Raw genomic sequence first — 19648 nt, forward strand, 5'->3', positions numbered from 1 at the left:
TAAAGGATACCGGAAAGGATCCCGAGAGGGGAGGAATGGACGTATCTGGAACTGACATGATATGACTAAGTAGATGACTTGCATTGGGCTAGGCTTTACCTTGACATGCGCTAATACTTAGACCAAATGGTGATGTGAGAGAGTGGTGACCGAAACCCCAACCATGGATTTGTCCGAGAGGGATGCAGGACCCAATTCCCCCCGGTGATGAGTGACTGAGACTAGCTAAAGAAGTATGGTGGTACGACTTAAAGCATGTCTACCCTAGATGACCAGCATACTTAGAGTTAGAATCATATTGCATCATATGTCTCATATCATCTGCATTATTTTATTTTTGTTATCATGTGGCTTATGTGTTGTGGAATAACTACCTTGCTGAGTTCATTTGAACTCATTCCTTTTCTGTTGCAATGTTTTGTTAGACTACTCTACAGGTGATTATTCAGATGATATGTTCCCCGAGGCGGACCCGGATACCCCATACTACTATCCGGAGGCTAGCTACAATGAAGATTTCGGTGACCGTACCGAAGAAGATCCTTCGGCGTATCAGGGTTAGCCCTTGGATAGTTTGGGAGTAGCCATGTTGGATCTCTATGGTCTTCACTTTTGAAGAGAACTTATATATTGTAGAGGAGACTTATGAGTAGATGCCCACCCCCTTTCTTTTGTGTCTGTAAACTTGGAGAATTTGTAATAACTTTTGATTTATCCTTATGACTTGGGATTGTAATTAACTAGATTTGACCACACTTTCCGCTTGATTGAAGGAGTGGATTCCGCCCACTGCCTTTTTATCTTATCTGATAAGATATTTATTTCAGCACTTTGATTATCTTTGGTATCTCATTTCTGAATTCTATTATTATCAATTGCTTAGCTTGATATTGATTGTTCATGATTGTGTTATCGTCAATGTGGGTGGTATGGTCTTTGGACTAATGATCTTTGGCTGTGAATCACATCCCGGGTATGCCAGATAGGGTACCGGCTGGGTGGATGTGACAAAGGTAGCGTTGGATATGGGAGCATGGCCACTCCAAATAGAATCAGACTTCGCTGAAGGCCATAAGGTTACTGGACCCAGAAGTTAACAAGCAAGGATCGATGGGAAGATTAGTTGTTGAAATTCGAAGCCTATATGCTTCTCAAGGCCATGTTAGATTTAGTCATGTGAGGCGTCAAAATAACAAGGCTGCTGATTGGTTGTCTAAGAAGCGGCCAATAGGAAGAGATGATCTGGTTTTTTTCAATGATCCCTCGGCAGAAATGACAGACATCCTTAGAGAGGATTGTCTCAAGAGTTGTGCTCTAGTTTGATTTGTTTTTTTTTTTTTTTTTTTTTTTTTTTTTTTTTGTGGGTATTTTGAGCCCGTTTTGTAACCAAAAAAAAAAAAATGGTTATTTCAAGTTTAAAATTTGAAATAATTTAACCGAAAGAGAGTTGTTAGCTGTTTCGGGGATCCATATTCCATACCTAATTATTTATTATTATTATAATTTTTTTTGGGTGATCGTCCATACCTAATTTTTTTGGGGTGATCCATACGCGTATTCCTTTCGGAAATTCGCCTCGTCGATTTTCTGGTTTTGTTAATGGAAAGTTCTCTCACCAAAAAGGTTGACGGAAAGTTGCGCTTTTCATTTGAACAACAGAAAAAGTGAAAAAGGAAATGGAAAGTCGTATGTCCATGTGAACTAAAGTCAGTTCTTGACGTCATCAACTCACACTCGACTCTGCCTCTGTATCTAGCAGGCTTTCTCGTCTGCGTTTCTCTCTCTTTGACATGCCGAAGAAATGGGCAATCTGTTCGCCTGTTGCTCCCGTAAGGAAGTAAAGAAGAGACCTTCCAAGCGTTACACGAATCCACCTGCGGCCGGCGCAGCAGCAGGCTTCAGCAATAGATGGAACAGAATCCGATCATCAAAGAAGGAAGAGCGTGAAAACTCTCTCACACAAGAACAAGTTCTCGCTGCGGCTTTACTCTTTCATCAGCATCAGCAGAACGGTTCGCTTTCATTTGACCGTTCAGCTTCTCTTCGATATCCTGTTCCGGGCTCAAAGAAGCAGTCTTTGCCCAGGAGTTCCAGCTCTAGGTCTCGTTCGTCCACTGACCCTCTTCTTCACCCACATCAGCTAGTTCATCAGGTTTGGACACTGCTGTAGTTCCGTTCGTTCTGTTACTCTCTAAGATTCTTAATTCTGAACTTTATGATTTTTATACTTATGGTTAGCTACACTGGTCATAGGAGTTTTAGTCTGCTCTGTCTTTTGATTAAGTAAGTTTTCAAAATTATGGCCTCTGTTTCGAATTTATTCTGGCTGATCTTCAATCTTCACTCTTTCCCACTCCCCACCCAAAATGATAATAATTATTTGTATACTCTGTTCTGTCGCAATCTCCAATTCATTTGGGCCTTTAGCTAATTGAACTCCCTGGACGAGCTCATTAGTACCCTTGATGAGTGGAGGTGGGTTATTGGGCTGTCATGTCAACTTGGACTTTAGGAGGAGTCTGGTATTGGTTCCAGGATATGATGGTCTGGTTGACTCATTCACTATCAATCTGTGTATCTCTTTTAGGGAAGCAACAGGGCTGCAAATTTTTGGCTAATTTAGTTTCTGAAAATTTGAATAATTCTAGTTTCTATGCAGGTTATATAGTCTTCATTTGAATCCAGGGTGAATCCTGCGGGGAAGATTCTGCTGGCCTATTAGTTTGTATAGTGTAATCCTTAATTTTTCCTTTTAGGGTGGGCAATTTGTTTTGGTTTGGTTTAAGCGAATACTTAATTTTCTCCTTTAGGCTGGGGCAAGGCAAGTTATGTCGGCCATTATGTCATGGTTTTGTGATCATTAATATATATTTAGGGCTTCCCTGGACACCCCACCCTCAATTCCCTCCATCCCCTTCTCCACCAAATATGTATATATAAAAAAGCCTCATGTGCTCGTCAAAAAAGGAGCAGCCATTGATTTCATCCAAGAATGCTTTAAGGCTTTACCTTCTGTTTCAGAGGCTTTGCTCCTTCTCCCACATCTTGGGGGCAGCATTCCATCCAAACATGGGAGGGACAGCTTAGGTGTTACATGGTTTGAGACCTATGTGTCAGCTCTGAGGCATTGTCTTAGGTATCAAAGAAAATGTTTATGACTTTCTAGTGGAATCTTTTGTGCTAATCATGTCTTTCTCTTGTTATGTTACATTATTTATAGAGAACTGGCTATATCATGTGTATTTTTATTAATTTCTTTTGGTGGTGAAGGGGGTGACACTTGGAGATCTATGGTGGGTCATGACTATTTTGCCTTCCAAATCTCTCATCCACATTTACTTGTTTGTATATTTATTCAACTAGATCCACCTGATTGCTCACTCTTGGGGTTCCTCTATTCAAGAAAATTATGGTTCTTTTTTGTTTCTCCTCTGAACATTCGGCTTTCATCCAATTCTTCATTATTTGCCTTGTTGAAATTATCATTTTCTCCTTGCAGAATCTGAACCTTGATGATCTGGAAACAAGACATTTTGTCCTTGTTCATGGTGGTGGATTTGGTGCTTGGTGCTGGTATAAAACCATTGCACTCTTAGAAGAAAGTGGATTCAAAGTTGATGCAGTAGATTTATCTGGTTCTGGAATTCATTCGTCTGATGCAAGCAGCATTACGAGTCTTTCGCAATATGTAAAGCCACTTACTAGTTTCCTTGAAAAACTGGGAAATGGAGAGAAGGTTAGTTGATTTTCACACCCCCATACACTATCTTCCAACTGAGGCAGAGTTTTTGAGGGCAATGTTGGTTCAGTCTTGGTCATTAATGAACCGTATGGTGAAAATTGTCATGACTGTAGTTCAAGAACTCAGTTTCGGAGCCCTTTGTAAACCAAAAAACCAATTTGGACTGAGATCTTGCTGAGTAGGTACACTGTCTTTTGATTGAGTTGAAGCTAGGTTTTGGTGGGAAGGATACAATTAGTGAAATTTATTTTTAAGATATTATTGAGATCTCCATGATACCATGATATTATTTCAGATATTTGGGAACTTGTATCCTATCCTATCTCGTCTAGGAATCCCAAAAATCAAGATCTCGATGAATTCTCAATCTATGCTGATGACTCATGATTAAGTATTTATTTAATTTATGTTGAAGTGTATGTATCAAATTATTGTGTCAAGTAATCAGTTAATGATGCTCTCAAAATTAAAGTTATTCTTGTGCATAGATACAAATATAGGATCTTTCTTTTGGGTGGAGCTTTGTGTCTTGCATATATGTTTCTCTTTTTTTTGTCCAGCGTTTTAAGTGAGTAACATTGTTTTACCTTTGTTACTCTCCCCCCCCCCCCCCAAAAAAAAAAAATAAAATAAAATAAAAAAAAAAACTGTGGATTTTTAAACCTGTCAACTCATTAGTCAACTGTTTCATTGATATCATTCATAGGCTGCTTATATTCGGGCTTCCTAAACTGACATGACTCACATTGTACCTCACAAATATCTTGAAATTGAATATCTAGTAATTTTAAACTTTCAAAAGAGGGATGACCTAGTCAACAATGAATTTGATGCTATAGAGAGATGCCCAAATAGACTACAGATGCGTCAGACAATACAGTCCCCCACAAGGAAAGAAATCTCGTTCGTTTCGCCCGGTTCGCCGGGCGGCGAACTGGGCGAAACGGCGAAATTTCGTCCTAAATTGGTATTAAATTTAAATTGTTAAAAAATGTATGAATGTATGAGATATGATACTATAGTTTATGAGTTTTAAATATTTAATAACTGACGAGTGACATTGACAGGTAAATTGATTGTTTCCCTAAAACGTCAAACATCAGATTTAAAAAATATATAAAATAATATATGGTAAAGTGATTAGTCAAATCATACTCATATATAATATATAATATACATATATAATCAATTTTATATATAATATATAACATAAATATATATTATAAATATGCAAAAGTTAATGATGACTTGACACAAACGTTTTAAAATATTAAAAGTAATGTTTAATGGTCAGATCATGTCTCTCACTCATCAAGTCATGTAAGAAATGCCAGGTTTTTTTTTTAATTTTTTAATAATTTTGTGGTCTCCACGTGTGTGGTTCACGGTTCAAAATGTCTTACTGTTCATCTTCTTCCTCCATGGACGGTGGTGTTCAACCTGCAACTTGGCTTGAGACGGTGCTTTTATCGCCGGAAATTGTTGGTTCGACGAAAAAAAACGAGATTTCACCGAGATTTCGGGCGATATATAGCATATTTCGTTTAGCCCCCTGGTTTTGTTTCGCCAGGGGGCGAAACTGGCGAATTTCGCCGATATTTCGGCGAAATTTGCCGAAATTACTTTCCATGGTCCCCCATACTCACTACCCTTACCAAGCGTCTTCTTAGTCGTAAGCATAGTTGTCACGGCGAAGAGGCGATGCGAGGCGGTTTTAGCTAGTTGGGGCGATGAGTCGATGAGGCGCTTTTGAGGCGGTCGAGGCGTTTTAGTGTACATCTCATACACTTAATTCATTATAAACATATCTTATATATAATAAAAAAACTAATATTAACCATTTAGCCTACCTCAAGTCATCCAACATACTACAAACAACACATAGTAGGTCCTAAATAAATTTCAAGTATCATACTATCATTAACAAGAATCAAGATACGATAAAATGTAACTAAATACTAAATAGTAAACACATAGATGCATGAACAAAACAAATAAACAGTAGACAACATACCTTCATTAAATGTCACCAACACTAGCACCACCTACAACTCCATGGCTCCACCTCCACCATCACCTACAACTCCACCTCTTCTACATTGTTGAGCTGTAGCCAAATATCCTCACAAGTAAAAGAAGAAAATGAAACAAAGCATATTATATCTAAATAGAAAGTTTTAAATATTTAAGCAAACAGTCCCATTTATATCTAAAATCTAAAATCCAAAGCCCAAATATATCAACACACCCATATCCAAAAATCCCAATAAAAATCCACAATTCATATCCAAAATTCCCAATAGAAAAGTATAAGTCAGCTAGTCATAATCATCATCAATTAAATTGGTAGCAAGTGGGAGATCTTCTCGAACTTGTTGTTGCTCCAAAGAGGTAGACCTCAAACCAAAATCATCTGCAATGTTCTCATCATCATGCAAGTCTTCCTCTTCTTCCATGTCTCCATCAGACTCAGAGTCATGTTCCTCTTCCTCAACCACCCTCTCCAAAGACCTGCGGCTGCGACGTGAGTAACATATATTAACTCCACAGTCTCCACCAGATGTTGATCCACTTGGTTGACCTCTCCTCGGTCTATTTTGGCCCTCAAGTGATGAAGATGCCCCTATAGCTCTATCAACAGTGCTCCAAGTAAGATCACCCTCAGGATGGACTAAATCATCAGGCTGATTAACCATCCACTCACTGCTCAGATCAAGCTCATCAAGGAGTAGTGGATCATAATTTCTAATCTTTAATCGCCTTTCATCGAACCTTTCTTGAAGACGGTGATTGTACTGAACAAAAGCTAGATCATTCAACCTTTCATGTTCCAGCCTATTCCTCTTCTTGGTGTGAATCTGAATTCATAAGCAATTGAAAAGAATCCCAAGTCATTCTTCTAAATTTAAATTTAAAAGTGTTTTAAATACTTGAATCACTTAATACTTACAAACTCAAATGTGCTCCAATTCCGTTCACAACTAGAGGAAGAACAACAAAGGCCTAGTATCCTCCGTGCAATCTTTGTAAGCTCAAAAGCAATTCCTCCATGTGTATCCCACCATGCAACTAGTATTAAAAAAAAAGATTAACATAATAGGTAGAGTTACAAACCAAATAAGTATAACTAAAAATAAAATATACAAGTAAAAACTTACGAGGACTCATAGTTGTACGCTGTCTGATAGCCATAGCTGTGGAGAAAGGACCTCTAGCTTCCTTGTAGTCATTTACATGGGACAATATCTTATCTTGTTGATGTGCATCAGGCACTAGTCTTCCAACAACTTCATTGAAAGAAGTTTGGAGGGAAGTGATCAACTCATAATCATCTACATCATCTAAGTTGTAGAACTTCCCAGGATTCAAGAAATAGGCTGCACCATATAGAGGTTTTTCCATCTGGCACTCCCATCGCCTATCAATGATTTGTATGACTTTCTTCCAGAGTCGTTCTTTGCCTCCAAAATTGTCCTTTATTTTTTTTCTTGGCCTCTTGTATGGCTACAAACACTTCAGGCAATGCGGGTCTTTCATCAGCATCCACAATCCTCAATACAATCATAAGAGGTTGTGATGCTCTAATACAATCCTCCACACCATGCCAAAATGCTGTAGAAAAAGTTGTTTCAGCTACTTTCTTCCCTGCTTTTGTACTTGGACAAATTGGAATTTGTCCACTCCTCAGAAATGAATAAGTGCCTTAAATCATCCTTGTGTTTCAACAAGCTTTGCAATGTCAAGAATGAAGTGGCAAACCTAGTCACTGCAGCCCTCCCAAGATCTCTGCCATTTGTCTTCTGTCTTAAGGCCTCCAGCAATCTTGTGTGCCTATAAATGAAAGTGGTAATTCTCTTCCCCTGAATTATCACTTTCTTATATTGTTTCAAATTCCCAATGTCCTCTAACATAAAATCAAGACAATGGGCTGCACAAGGAGTCCAATATAATTTAGTCCTCTTCTCCATTAATAATGCCCTTGCTGCTTTGTATTTGAGGCATTATCAGTCGCCACTTGAAGTACATGGTCTTCCCCAACTTCTTCAACTTTGCTATCCAATAACTGAAAGAGCATGTTTGCATCTTGCACCTGGCTAGATGCATCAACATAACCAAGGAAGAATGTTCCCTCTGGACAATTGACAAGAAAATTGATGAGATGCCTACCCTTTTTGTCAGTCCACCCATCAGACATGAGTGTGCATCCATACTTCCTCCAATACTTTTCATACTTTTTCCTTATCTCCATTGTTCTTTCTTTTGCACTCTTCAACAAAGGCACCCTGACTTCATGGTAACTTGGGGGCTTATACCCAGAACCATATTGTGCAATAGACTCAACCATCACCTCAAAGCTTTTAGCTTTAACTGCATTGAATGGAATGCCACACTGATACATCCAATCAGCAATGTGGTTATCCACTTGCTTCTTTTCTTCAGGAGATCTCATTCTATTCAAGATGGTTGTTTGAGTAGCACCCTTAGCCCTCCTTTCTTCAACAAGTTCTTTAGGAGTGCGTCTAACATGCATATCCATGGGACCCCTTACTGGTGCCTTATTAAGGGCACTTTTCAGTCTCTTTGATGCAGTCCCAGAGCTTGGTATCTTGGAGCACACCTCAACCTCAGACCCCACACTAGGTAATGTAGTTCCTCCACTAGAGGGCCTAGAGGCAGGAATAGGATGTTCTTCTCCAATTTGAATGTCATCATACTCCTCATTGTCCAAATCAGTAACAACAGCCCTCTTTTTATTTTTCATCAACACTGCATTCATCTCTTGGGCAATTGCTGCAGTGGTCTTGGTGCACTTCACAACATCCCCATATCCACCCACTAGATGTTGCTTCAATCTTTTAATTCCTCCTTTAAAGTTTTTGTTGCACAAACTGCATCTGACTGTATTCCTATCAGCAACATCTGGCCAATACCCATATTTCCACCCTGGGTCATTTGACTTGGCCTTTCTCTTTGGGTCTTTTGAGGGATCATAGGCTTCACCCCCACTAGGAATAGGCTGACTAGGAGCAGCCGCTTGATTATCACTTGAGGGCCTTGAGGTCATTTTAAATAACTAGTAAATATCTACAACAAAAACCATGAAACATACACATATAATCAGCCAAAATTAAAAACAATAATAAAGTTGATAATGATACCGTATAATTTTAATTTTGCATCATACCGCACCACAATAAAATTAAAAATCCTATGCATTCATCTAATCAGTAATCATCTCACTTCATGATAAATTGATAATCAAGCTTTTATTCTGAAAAATCAAAAAATATAAGATGAAGATGATGACCAAAAAAAGAAAAGAAACAAAAAAAAACTAAAAAAGAGAAATGAGCAAACCCAAAAATACCCCTCTTATTTAAATATGTTCACCCAAAACTAAATTCAATGGGCAGCAACAATATTCATGATTTTCCATGGAAGCAATAGTGCAATACAAGCTGAATGGGGTAGCAGATGCATTAGTGTTGTGGTACAATAATTCTTGCACACTCTAATGCCAATCTTATCATTCCAAGTGAAAATGGCGACTCTACCTTGCTAGTTCCTTGCCAAAAATAGTTAAATAAATAAATAAAAAATAAGTTGCAAGGAAATCCTCCCAAAAAGAAAAAGTAAACAATTGAGATCTAGAGTTTGTCAAAAATAATCCAGAGGTAAAATGGGGCTGGGGTGTTCCTTTTAAGGAGAACTTCTGTCAATTTAGAGCTGTGAGATCCCAATATATGATTGTTATCCACAGTGCTAACAAATGCATGCAGCCAAAATTAATAATTTATAAAATCATAGTATTAAAGTCCTCATAAATCAGAGCATTAAATACAGACTATTGACAAAATAAAATCTTCATCCACAGGTAACTATAACAACAGAAAAAGGAGCCTTTAAGCAACTAACATCACAATTCACAAGCCATTAGAATTGCATGGAAAACAAAAACTATCTAGCCATCGAGCTTTAAATTACCATACAAATTTTAGCAAAAATTCATCCTAACAAATCGCAGGAAAAAGAAGAAAAAAAAAAAGGCAACACACAGTGATAAATGATAATACAGTCTAACAGTCATACACCAAGCACTAAAGCAATATATGAGTATATCAAGAATGCAACAACCAAACCAGAAAAAAAAGGAAAAAAAAAGCAAGTTGTAACAATTGCAGGAAAAAAAAAAAATCCGGCGACAAACCGTCACCTGAGATGGTGACCGACGCCGCTGCAACTTGGTCGCTGCAACTACGGTGGCCTATGAGGGGGGAAAAAAAAAGAATCAGCAAAAGTAAGAGAGTAGCATGATTCGCATGAACATTGCAGAAGTCGAGCAATTAATTAAAATTTGGACTGAAAAACAGGGTACAGTACCCTATTGGTGTCGCCTGAGATGTTTCCGGCTGTCGCCGACGTCGCTGGCTGTCACCGGTGATGTCTCTGACTGTCACCGGTGTCGCTGGCTATCACTGGTGGTGTCGTCGATGCTCAGGGAGAGGAGTAGCAGAGGGCGAGACGAGAGTAGCAGAGAGCCAGAGAGGAAGAAGACTCGAGGCTACGTCGCCGGTGTCACAAAGGGCATCGTCGACGCTCAGGGAGAGAAGTAGCAGAGGGCGAGACGAGAGTAGCACTGTAGCAGAGAGCCAGAGAGGAAGAAGACTCGAGACTACGTCGCCGGTGTCACAAAGGGCGTCGTCGATGTCACTGGTGGTGTCGTCGATGTCGCCGGTGGCTTCGCCGACGCTCAGGGAGAGAAGTAGCAGAGGGCAACAGTAGCAGAGGGCGACAGTAGCTGCGTAGCAGAGAGGAAGAAAAGAATCAGGAGAAATCAGAAGGCCGATGTCACAAAGGGTGTCGTCGATGTCTCCGGTGGTGTCGTCGATGTCGCCGGTGGTGTCGCCGACGCTAAGGGAGAGAAGTTGCAGAGGGCGAAGAACCGAGAGGGAAATGAGAGTTAGGGATTTGGGTTGGGTTTCGTTCGATTTACCCTTTTGTGTGTTTTTTTTATTTTTTTTATTGAATTAATGTTAGAAACTGATCCCATGTTTCTCAAGTAGCATTTATGTAACCATTCAGCCATTAGATGATTTCCAATTGGAATCTAGTTTTCAATTCAGTTTTGGCCTTTGATTTGGAATCAATAAAATTGTAAATTTTTTAAAGCCATAAGGCGGTCGCCTAGCAGTAAAATGCGTCCAAGGCGACGCCTTGGACGCTTAGGGGACGCCTCATAAGCTGAGGCGAACGCCTTATGGCATGCCTCTGAGGTGACTCTCGCCACACTCTCTCTCAAACCGCCAGGACGCCTAGGCGACGCCTTGACAACTATGGTCGTAAGATCCTGAAAAAGACATGCCAGGAAAAAATGTGAATAGTTATATTCAGTGGTAAGCTTATGAATAGACCATAAATTAAATAGAAATTTGGTAAATAAAGGCTAGAAGATAAGGTTAGTGATGGGGTAAAGATGAATAGTTCCACTGCACTTAACTATGGCGTGGGAACCATTTGCATGGGTGAGCATAGGAGTAGATGAAAGGAAGAAGAAAAGATTCCTGGGGTGCCAGTCATGTGATCAGTGGCACCAAAATCAGTGATCCAAGTTCTAGAAGCAGATGAGAGGCATATTGCATTTCCTGTCTGCATAACTGTAGCTGCAGATGGTTGAGACTAGGCCTACCTGAAAGGCTGAAACTGGGTAAAGCAAATAAAGTCTTCTATAGACATCTTTGTGGTTTTATCTTCTAACTGTGGGGGTGTAGATGTAGTCTCTACGGTTGTAGCAGTGTTGGCAACATGAGGGGGTTTGCCGTGCAATTTCAAACAAAATCTCTTAATGTGACTTGGGTGACCAAAATGCTGACAGGTCCTAACTGGTGTATCTATAGACTTCTGAGAAGTGCCAGGTTTTTTTTTTTTCCTTTTTTCCAGTAGTAGCCTTGTGACCACGAGTATTTGCAGAACTGGATCCACAGGTAGTAGTGATTGCGGCAAGTGTAGATGTGTCACTAGGTGTAGTATCATGGGTGTTCTCTTTGGGGACTCAGATAAACCTAGAGGTGTCAGATAAGCTGGGCACTTTGTCACCCCAGAGGACTTGAGATCTTATGGAATCAAACTGCTTCCTAAGGCCCCTTAGAAAACTCATCACAACATGTTGCTCACGTTGGTTCTGGATCTCAATAACATTAGAACTGATGGAAGTATAAAATTCAACTCTTTGTATATCCTCTTAAAATTTGTAAAATGCTGGGTCAAAGGCCAATCCTTCCTATCAACTTAGTAGAACTCCTAGGATAGCTCATATATACGAGAAAGGTTGTTCTGACCAGAGTACAAAACATTCAGATATTCCTATAGTTCCTTGACAATATCAATATAGGTAACAAGGCCCACAATATGTTTCTGCATAGAAATCAACATTTGTCCAAAAACAAAAAATCAGAAATTCCCATAGCCGCAATATCATTAGGCAGGCCCACAATATGTTTCTGCATAGAAATCAACATTTGTCCTAAAATATGGGCATCCACCGTCTCCCAATTAGGGTCTGTAGTATCAGGTTTTTGGGTCAAGTGGTCTTGTTGTTCTCTCCCAAGAATCACTACTCTTAATAATTTTCCTCTACCGATGGAAATTACTAACTCCTTCATGTTTATGTTCAATAAGCCGATGGGGGGAAAAGGATAACACCTCGGTCATAGTGTGTTTATTTTTAGTCTTAGCTGCTTCAGCTATCACAGAATTTTTAACTCAAATTAGGTTAATAACAGACTCCAGTAAAATCTGTCCAAAAATTGAACCAGAAATTAAACCACTTAATAGAATCCAAAATAGCAGAATGAAACCATAAATTAGAGCCAAGAAGTAGTTGAACTATAACATTACCAGAAGTTCAAACCAACTTCAAACTAACAGAACTGAACCAATAGTTCGAACCAAATTAAATCAAACCACAGAATAGGCCAACAGAACATAAATCTATTTTCACAAAGAGCCAAAGAGGTTACGCAGAACAGCAGGGAGATTCAAACTCGACCTTTGATTGTGCACAGCTTCCAGGTCAAGGGTTAATTGCACTGCTCTAGGCAATCAATCGACATTCCAACAAACATCGATGGGTCAATGGATGCTTCCAACATTAGTCATTCAAATCCTCCAAGAAAACTTTCATAACTAGCAGAAATATAGAGCTTACCTCTCAAAAACAGGACCCGATGCCGTGCAGCCATTCCTCCATTAACAATCGAAGCTTTAGGTGCTTCTTACTCTATTGATTCTTCAAACTTCAAAGAGCTGTAAGTTGCAGCTTCAGGTGCTGCTGTCCTTGTGAATGAGACCTAGAAGACCTCATCCTGAAGTGATGAGTCTCCAAGGGTTGCAGGTATGTTTTTTTAACTTTAATGGCTTTAATACAAAGGTAATCTAGAGCACCTGTGGCTTTGATACCGTGTAGATCAGAGAGGAATAAGAGGGAAAATAGAATTGTGAGAGGGAGAAGATGAAAACCAGAGAAAAAAGTCTAGGAGGCCTTACTCATCATGTGTAAGCATCCTACAGCCAATACCTTTATTTATAGGATAGTCCAACAATCCAGCATAGGAAATCAACAAAAAAGGAAACTTGGATCCTCAAATCAGAGTAGTACTAACTTGAGATCCTCCTTGCTCGATTCTTTTGACAATACCCTTCGAACAGTTCATTTAAAAATACTGCAATATATTGAGATAGAAATATTTAGTGGTTAATAGAAGGCAAGAGCTGTAGACGTCTCATCATGTACATGGGTATTTCTTTGCTGTGCCCTTCTAATGTTGAAATTTAATTTTTTGAAGCTAACCAAGCAAAAATCAGTATTCTATCTTTAGAAGCAGTTCACTTTGTACAATCTATTGAATATATGTGCACATAAAAAAAATTTATGCAGGTGATTTTGGTAGGACATGATTTTGGTGGAGCATGTATATCATATGCAATGGAGTTGTTTCCATTTAAGGTTGCAAAATCTGTTTTTATTGCAGCAGCAATGTTAACTAGCGGGCAGAGTGCTCTTGATATGTTCTCCCAACAGGTTTGTTCTCCACTTTTTTAGTTTCTGGGTTTTCTAATCAAACATTTGTTTAAGACTGTATGGCTTTTTACTTGTATATATGTTGATATATTTAAGAGGTGTTCCCCATTCCTTTTTGTTCATGTTTCAGTATAGACTACTTATATGCTCCCACTGGAGGGGGAGTGTTTACTATATATGTTAATATGTATGGGCACCTTACTTGGAGACACCTTCAACAAATCCACTGTTGATGGTAGGACCAAGTAAGGTTTTAGTTAAGATGTCTCCAAGTTGCTTTGTGGAAGGAACATCTGTTTCTTGAGGACAGCGTCCCTCACAAAAACACAATGACCTCAATATGTTTTGTGTGATCATGGAAGACAAGACTGCTTGCTACCTAGATAGCAACTTGATTTTTACAGAATGTTTTTATGGGTTCAGCACTTGACCAAGCAATAGTGAGACATGATGTCAACATAGTGATGAAAATGGTGAATGAGCTCTTTGCATAGAGCATCCTTAAGATATGGAAGAAAATACAGCAAATAGCATCCCAGTGTATTTTCTTGGGATAATGCATAAATTGGTTATTAAGTTCAACTGCAAATGAAATTTCTAGCCTTGTAATAGTAAGGTAACTGAGTTTGCTTACCAACTGTCTATAACAATGGGGGTCATTCGAAGTCTACACTGTCAGTTGAGCCAAAATTTCTGATGAGAGCCTATAGGCGTATCAACAGGTATCAAGAAGTCCAATATCATTCAAAAGATTAAGAGCATAATTATGTTGAGACGATGATTTTAAATCTCGATCCCGAGGCCTATCTCGCCAACTCAAAATAGTGAGTGGCTCAAGAGCTCTGCTAGATCGCCAAGTTCATGGAACTTTTTCCCCCAACTAGAGAATCTGAATCGAGGGGCATTAGTGATCATTTTGGGGCAGAAACTTGCTGTCCAGCATATTTCAGCCCTTCTAAACACACTAGTAAAGATTTATAAAAAGACCGTTATGCTGAAGTGAAACATTAACATGTCCTATTGTATACATCATTTGCTCATACATTAACATGTCATATTGTATACATCATATGCTCATATATTAATGCTCAAAGTTTAAAATTCAAACAAATCTAATGCATTAAACATGTTCATAGTTTAAATTTCGAAGTTCAAAACCTCAAGAGATGAGACTTGAGACCTTATGTGCTATCATTTTGTCTCATCTCATTAAATGAAAAAAACAAGATAAGTCGATCTCTGTCACAACCCACACTAAATGGGGCCGGATCCACTTGCTGTAACCTGATATCAACTGAAAACTGTATCCCATCCAGATTTTTGATGTGATACCACAATTATAAGTCCATCCATAGCACATAATCAGAGGCAAAATAACATGAAATAGGATTAAGAGGCATATTGTGTACATACTTGTAAGAAGTTCTGTTTTGAGAATGAGTCTGCTTACAATTCACATATGGGTACTCAGGTATAATTATAAAATTCAATTTACAGAGCTTGATACAAGGGAGCAACCTAAAGCGGTTATTCACATATGGGTAGTCATTAGTCAGGTATATTTATAAAGTTTAATTTACAGTTTGATATATGTGGGTAACCTAAACGGTTATCTCAAGCTGTTACCATGGATAGATCTTGACTAATTCAAAATGATTTGAATTTTTGAATTCAAGTTCTCTTTGAATCGATCTCTAGTCTATCAACAGAATCGATCTGAAGGTTATCCTTAGTAGGCCCCCTCAAGTTGGAGATGGGCTTTGGAAAAATCTTCAACTTGGACTTGAGTTCTTCATGGCAAAAAAAATGTTTGTTCTTAAATGTCTGTTCAAGCAATGTCCAAAAAATGTCTGTTCTTACGTTCAGCCACCGCATTTTGTTGGGAAATGTAAGAACAACTAGTTTGATGTTTCATATGAACAAAATCAGATGGCTCAATTTGCACATATTCTACGGCGTTATCAGAATAGAAATTTTTAATAGAAGCATTGGGTCTTAATTCTAATAGAAACAAAATGTGATCAATCCTTTGATAATACAGCCATGCTAGACAAGAATGATCATCTACAAAACTGACGAATGAAAACGTAACCTATTTTTGTCCTGATAGGGAACTCAAATCTCAGTGTATTAAAGAAAATAAAGATGAGCTACAGGGTGCACTACTATTAGGAAATTTTCCTTTATGGTATTTTCACAATTTGCATGCTTTGTATTGAAGAGAACGAGTTGACTGATAGCCAAGAACCCTAAGTTTTAATTTGGACAAGGAGGGATGGCCTAGACAAAATGCCACTGAAGTGGAGTGATACTTGTTGAGGCAGCAGTAGTGGTAGAGGGTCCAGCAGTATTTAAATAATGTAGACCATCCTGATCGATCCCTCCACCAATCATCCACTTTGTCTCCAGATCCTGAAAAAACAATTAGAGGAGAAAAAAAGGGGTAGAGCAATTAATGTCATAGTAAGTTGGCTAATGCAAAGCAAGTTCAAAGGCCATCTTAGGTACAAATAAAACTGTCTCTGCATAAGTACTACATCGACTGCTTACCTCCAGCACCTGCCGTGTCACGGACTACCGGGAAGTGGGATAAAGAAAGCAGCTGTACTGCCTTGCTGCAGGGAAGATAAATGGAGTGTATAGGAGAGATTTCTCCATGTCCAAGTACCTTAGTAGAGGAGCCATCAGCCAAAATAACAAGGGAAGAATTATTACATTTATTAATGATCAAAATAAATGAGAGTTATCGGTCATATGGCAAGAAGCACCGGAATCAAGGATCCATGGTGTGGGTGTGGATGTGGTAAGAGCAGAATTACTTGTATGCTAAGTAGCAGAAAAAGTGAAGGCCAAATTGGTTGCAAGTTGTTGTAGTCACTTAAGAAGCATGCCATAATGCTCACTGGAAAGAGTAAAACTAGTATGTTATTCCAGATGCAGAGTTAGTTGGGCTGCCAATGGGTTCACAAATGTTCTCTGTAATTCCTGTGTTGGCCAGTTAATAAGCCCAGTCTGGTTTACCGTGCTTTGCCCAACATGAGTGAACAGTATTAAAAGATTAGAGGAGCTAGGGACTAGTCAATTTAATCAAGAGAAGATTTCATTAAGGGAGGGCACCTTCTCTCCAGTAAGCAATTGACTCTTTACTGTCTGATATTCAGGATGAAGACGAGCCAAAAGAATTTCTTTTGCTCCTTCAATTTTTCCATGTCAATGGTGATGGGCTGGTAAACCTGTAGTTCCTCAGGATAGCCTTTGTAAGTACTGAAATAATCATTTAGAGATTTATCTCCTTGTGAAAACTGGGGGGAAAAAATTCATACAATTCATAGGTATAAGAGATGTTTTTAGCTTTGGAGTAGCTTTTGTAGAGGTCTTCCCACACTCCCTTAGCCAAAGTATGAAAATTTACATTGGCAGCAATAAAGGCTTGACGCTATTCCATAACCAAATTTTAACAATAGGGTTTTCTCTCATCCACTCATCGTCATGAGCAATGGAAGCAGGATCATTAAGTTGAGATGCAGGTGGGTCCCCCTTGATATATTTAAGTTTTCCCTTTGGATGGATATAGGCCTCAAAAGCCTGAGCCCATTACAAATAAAAAGAGAGAACACATAATTTTATGGTGGTGGTCTGAACCAAGGTAAAGAATTCGATCGAAATGAACATTTCGACCGAAACTGGATACTTTTTTCTTGATTCTTGAAAACTCAATTTCGAGCCTCAAATGCACTCAAATTGATTTGGATTTTTGCATACTAGCTATTTCAAGCATAATAAACACTATAATAACTACTAGTTTACTAAAAAACTACTGAAAATGTAACATCCAACATTCCAAGTATATAGTACATGAATCAGAGAAGAAGCTGTATTGTTATTACTTACAAGTTACAAGTTACAACTTACAACTTGCTTACAAGTCTATTCTATTCAAGCCTTAAGGTCTCCCTCTTCCGTCTGCACCCCATACAAATGACAATATAACTCCCGATGATGTTTGCCCCCGCCCCATATAGTTTTGGACATAGTCAAAAACTGCACCTCTGTATGTGGCCTCATCCACATGCATAAGATTCCCTAACGGTGGGAAGTTGTGAATCTCCAAAGGAACTGGTGGTGGTGGGCCTTGTGGCTGTGGAATAGTGTGGAAGATCTACTCAACAAATGAAAGACCACCCTGCCCCTGGCTCTTAGGAGAAGGATAAGGATACTGATAAGGTCGCAGTGGCTGACTCCGATAATCGACAGTGGGAGGGACACCATAAGCTCCATAGGCCGCTCCATAACCATAAGGCTCCAGTCGTGGCTGACCGGCCGACCCCGAAATCGATAGCCGGGAGGGACACCATATGGTCCATAACCATAAGGACCATAACCATAAGTCGACTCGGTAGAACCAATACTCTCCACAGCAGTATCATATGAGGACTCTGCAGGCCTATGCCATCCGGATCCTCTGGAGGTGGAGGAGTCTCTAGCATCATCAATGCTCATCGATCTCATAGATCCCACCAAGCTCTCGGCATCGGATGGACGGGAGGACCCATATGATGGCGTGTCCTCTGTGCTCCAGCCATGTTGTCTCCCCTTCCCCTTCCTCGAATATGTAGAGGAAACATTTTTGCCTCGAGATGCAGCTCCAGTATGGTCTGAATCCTGTGTCGCGTGGGTGAACTGACTCTCTCCTGTGAATCTCGGTGGTCGTCCTCCCCCCCCCGACTCTCACGTCCAGCAGGTGGTGGTGGTGGTGGTCTCTCCCTAGGATCAGCTGAATCCTGATCATGAGGTCCCACACCCTCCTCATCCCCTCTATCATCACCATCACCGTCATCATCACCACCATCGTCGTCATCGCCGGAGGCCTGAGTCACCTCATTCTCAGTGTCGGATCAGAAAATCAAATCCTCACTGCGGGTGGATGCACTAGGGTGTGGCACGAAGGGACGGGCGGGCTCTGCATGTGGCCTCCCCTCCTGGGCCATGAAGTCCCCCACATCAGCCCCCATCTCCTCTGCAATCTGACTATTGGGAAGACCTCCATCCTCATCCAGCAATCCGTCTCCACTATCCCTGATCGAGTCAACTACTGGGTTATCATCATCATCCATCTCAAATATGTCGGCCAACTCGATATTGGTGCTCTCTCTGTCCATCCCCTGTCTAATATGATCCTCTCTCAGTCTCATATTATAGTGTAGGTAGACAAGGTCCTCTAGACGCTTCACACCCAATCGGTTGCGCCTCTTCGAGTGAATGAGGCTGAAGGTGCTCCAATTTCGCTCACAACCAGTGGCAGAACATGTTTGGGAGAGCACTTTGCTTGCAATCCTACTCAAGTTGTGTGAATCACGTCCAAATTGCAACCACCACTCAGCTGCAACAAACATAGACTCCAAGTCATTTTAATACTTAAATAACTAAATTAAAGATAGAATATAATAATTAAATGTATAATGTATAATGAAATAAATGAATGAACTTACCTGCAGGGGCGGTTTCCCGTCCCGATACAGCCACAACACGACCGAAGCTCCCAGTGGCATCCCTAAAAGCCTTTATCTAATATATAAGGAGAAAAAACAATAACTAGTTAGTACTTAGTAGTTACTAGTTACTACTTACTAGGTTAATGACTTAGTATAAAACTACGAATTGTGAATATCAAATGATTCTAATCACTATCTCACCTCCATAAGGATGACTGCTTGTTTAGCTGTATCCGGTTCGAACTTCTCCACTACAGTTTGGACAGCATCCATCAAATCTTGCCTCATCCCAAGATTGTCCTTGTAATGGTACTTGGGATTTAAATAGTATGCTGT

The 19648-nt window shown here is 39.6% G+C and overlaps 1 protein-coding gene across 2 annotated transcripts in view; it reads left to right on the forward strand.

Moving 5' to 3' along the window:
* The first annotated feature begins 1533 nt into the window (after positions 1-1533).
* Positions 1534-19648, forward strand: part of LOC149011246 (putative methylesterase 11, chloroplastic) — a 32085-nt gene continuing 13970 nt past the window's right edge. For both annotated transcript variants that reach the window (XM_089164234.1, XM_089164235.1), the window contains exons 1-3: positions 1534-2152; positions 3500-3736; positions 13677-13820. In XM_089164234.1, coding sequence (XP_089020360.1) covers positions 1802-2152; positions 3500-3736; positions 13677-13820 — 732 coding nt within the window. In that variant the 5' untranslated portion in view covers positions 1534-1801. The remainder of the gene's footprint in view (positions 2153-3499; positions 3737-13676; positions 13821-19648) is intronic.

The sequence above is a fragment of the Hakea prostrata genome, chromosome 7 (assembly GCF_041222555.1).
Source record: "Hakea prostrata isolate BN-2017 chromosome 7, UWA_Hpros_2, whole genome shotgun sequence".
Classification (NCBI taxonomy): Eukaryota; Viridiplantae; Streptophyta; class Magnoliopsida; order Proteales; family Proteaceae; genus Hakea; species Hakea prostrata.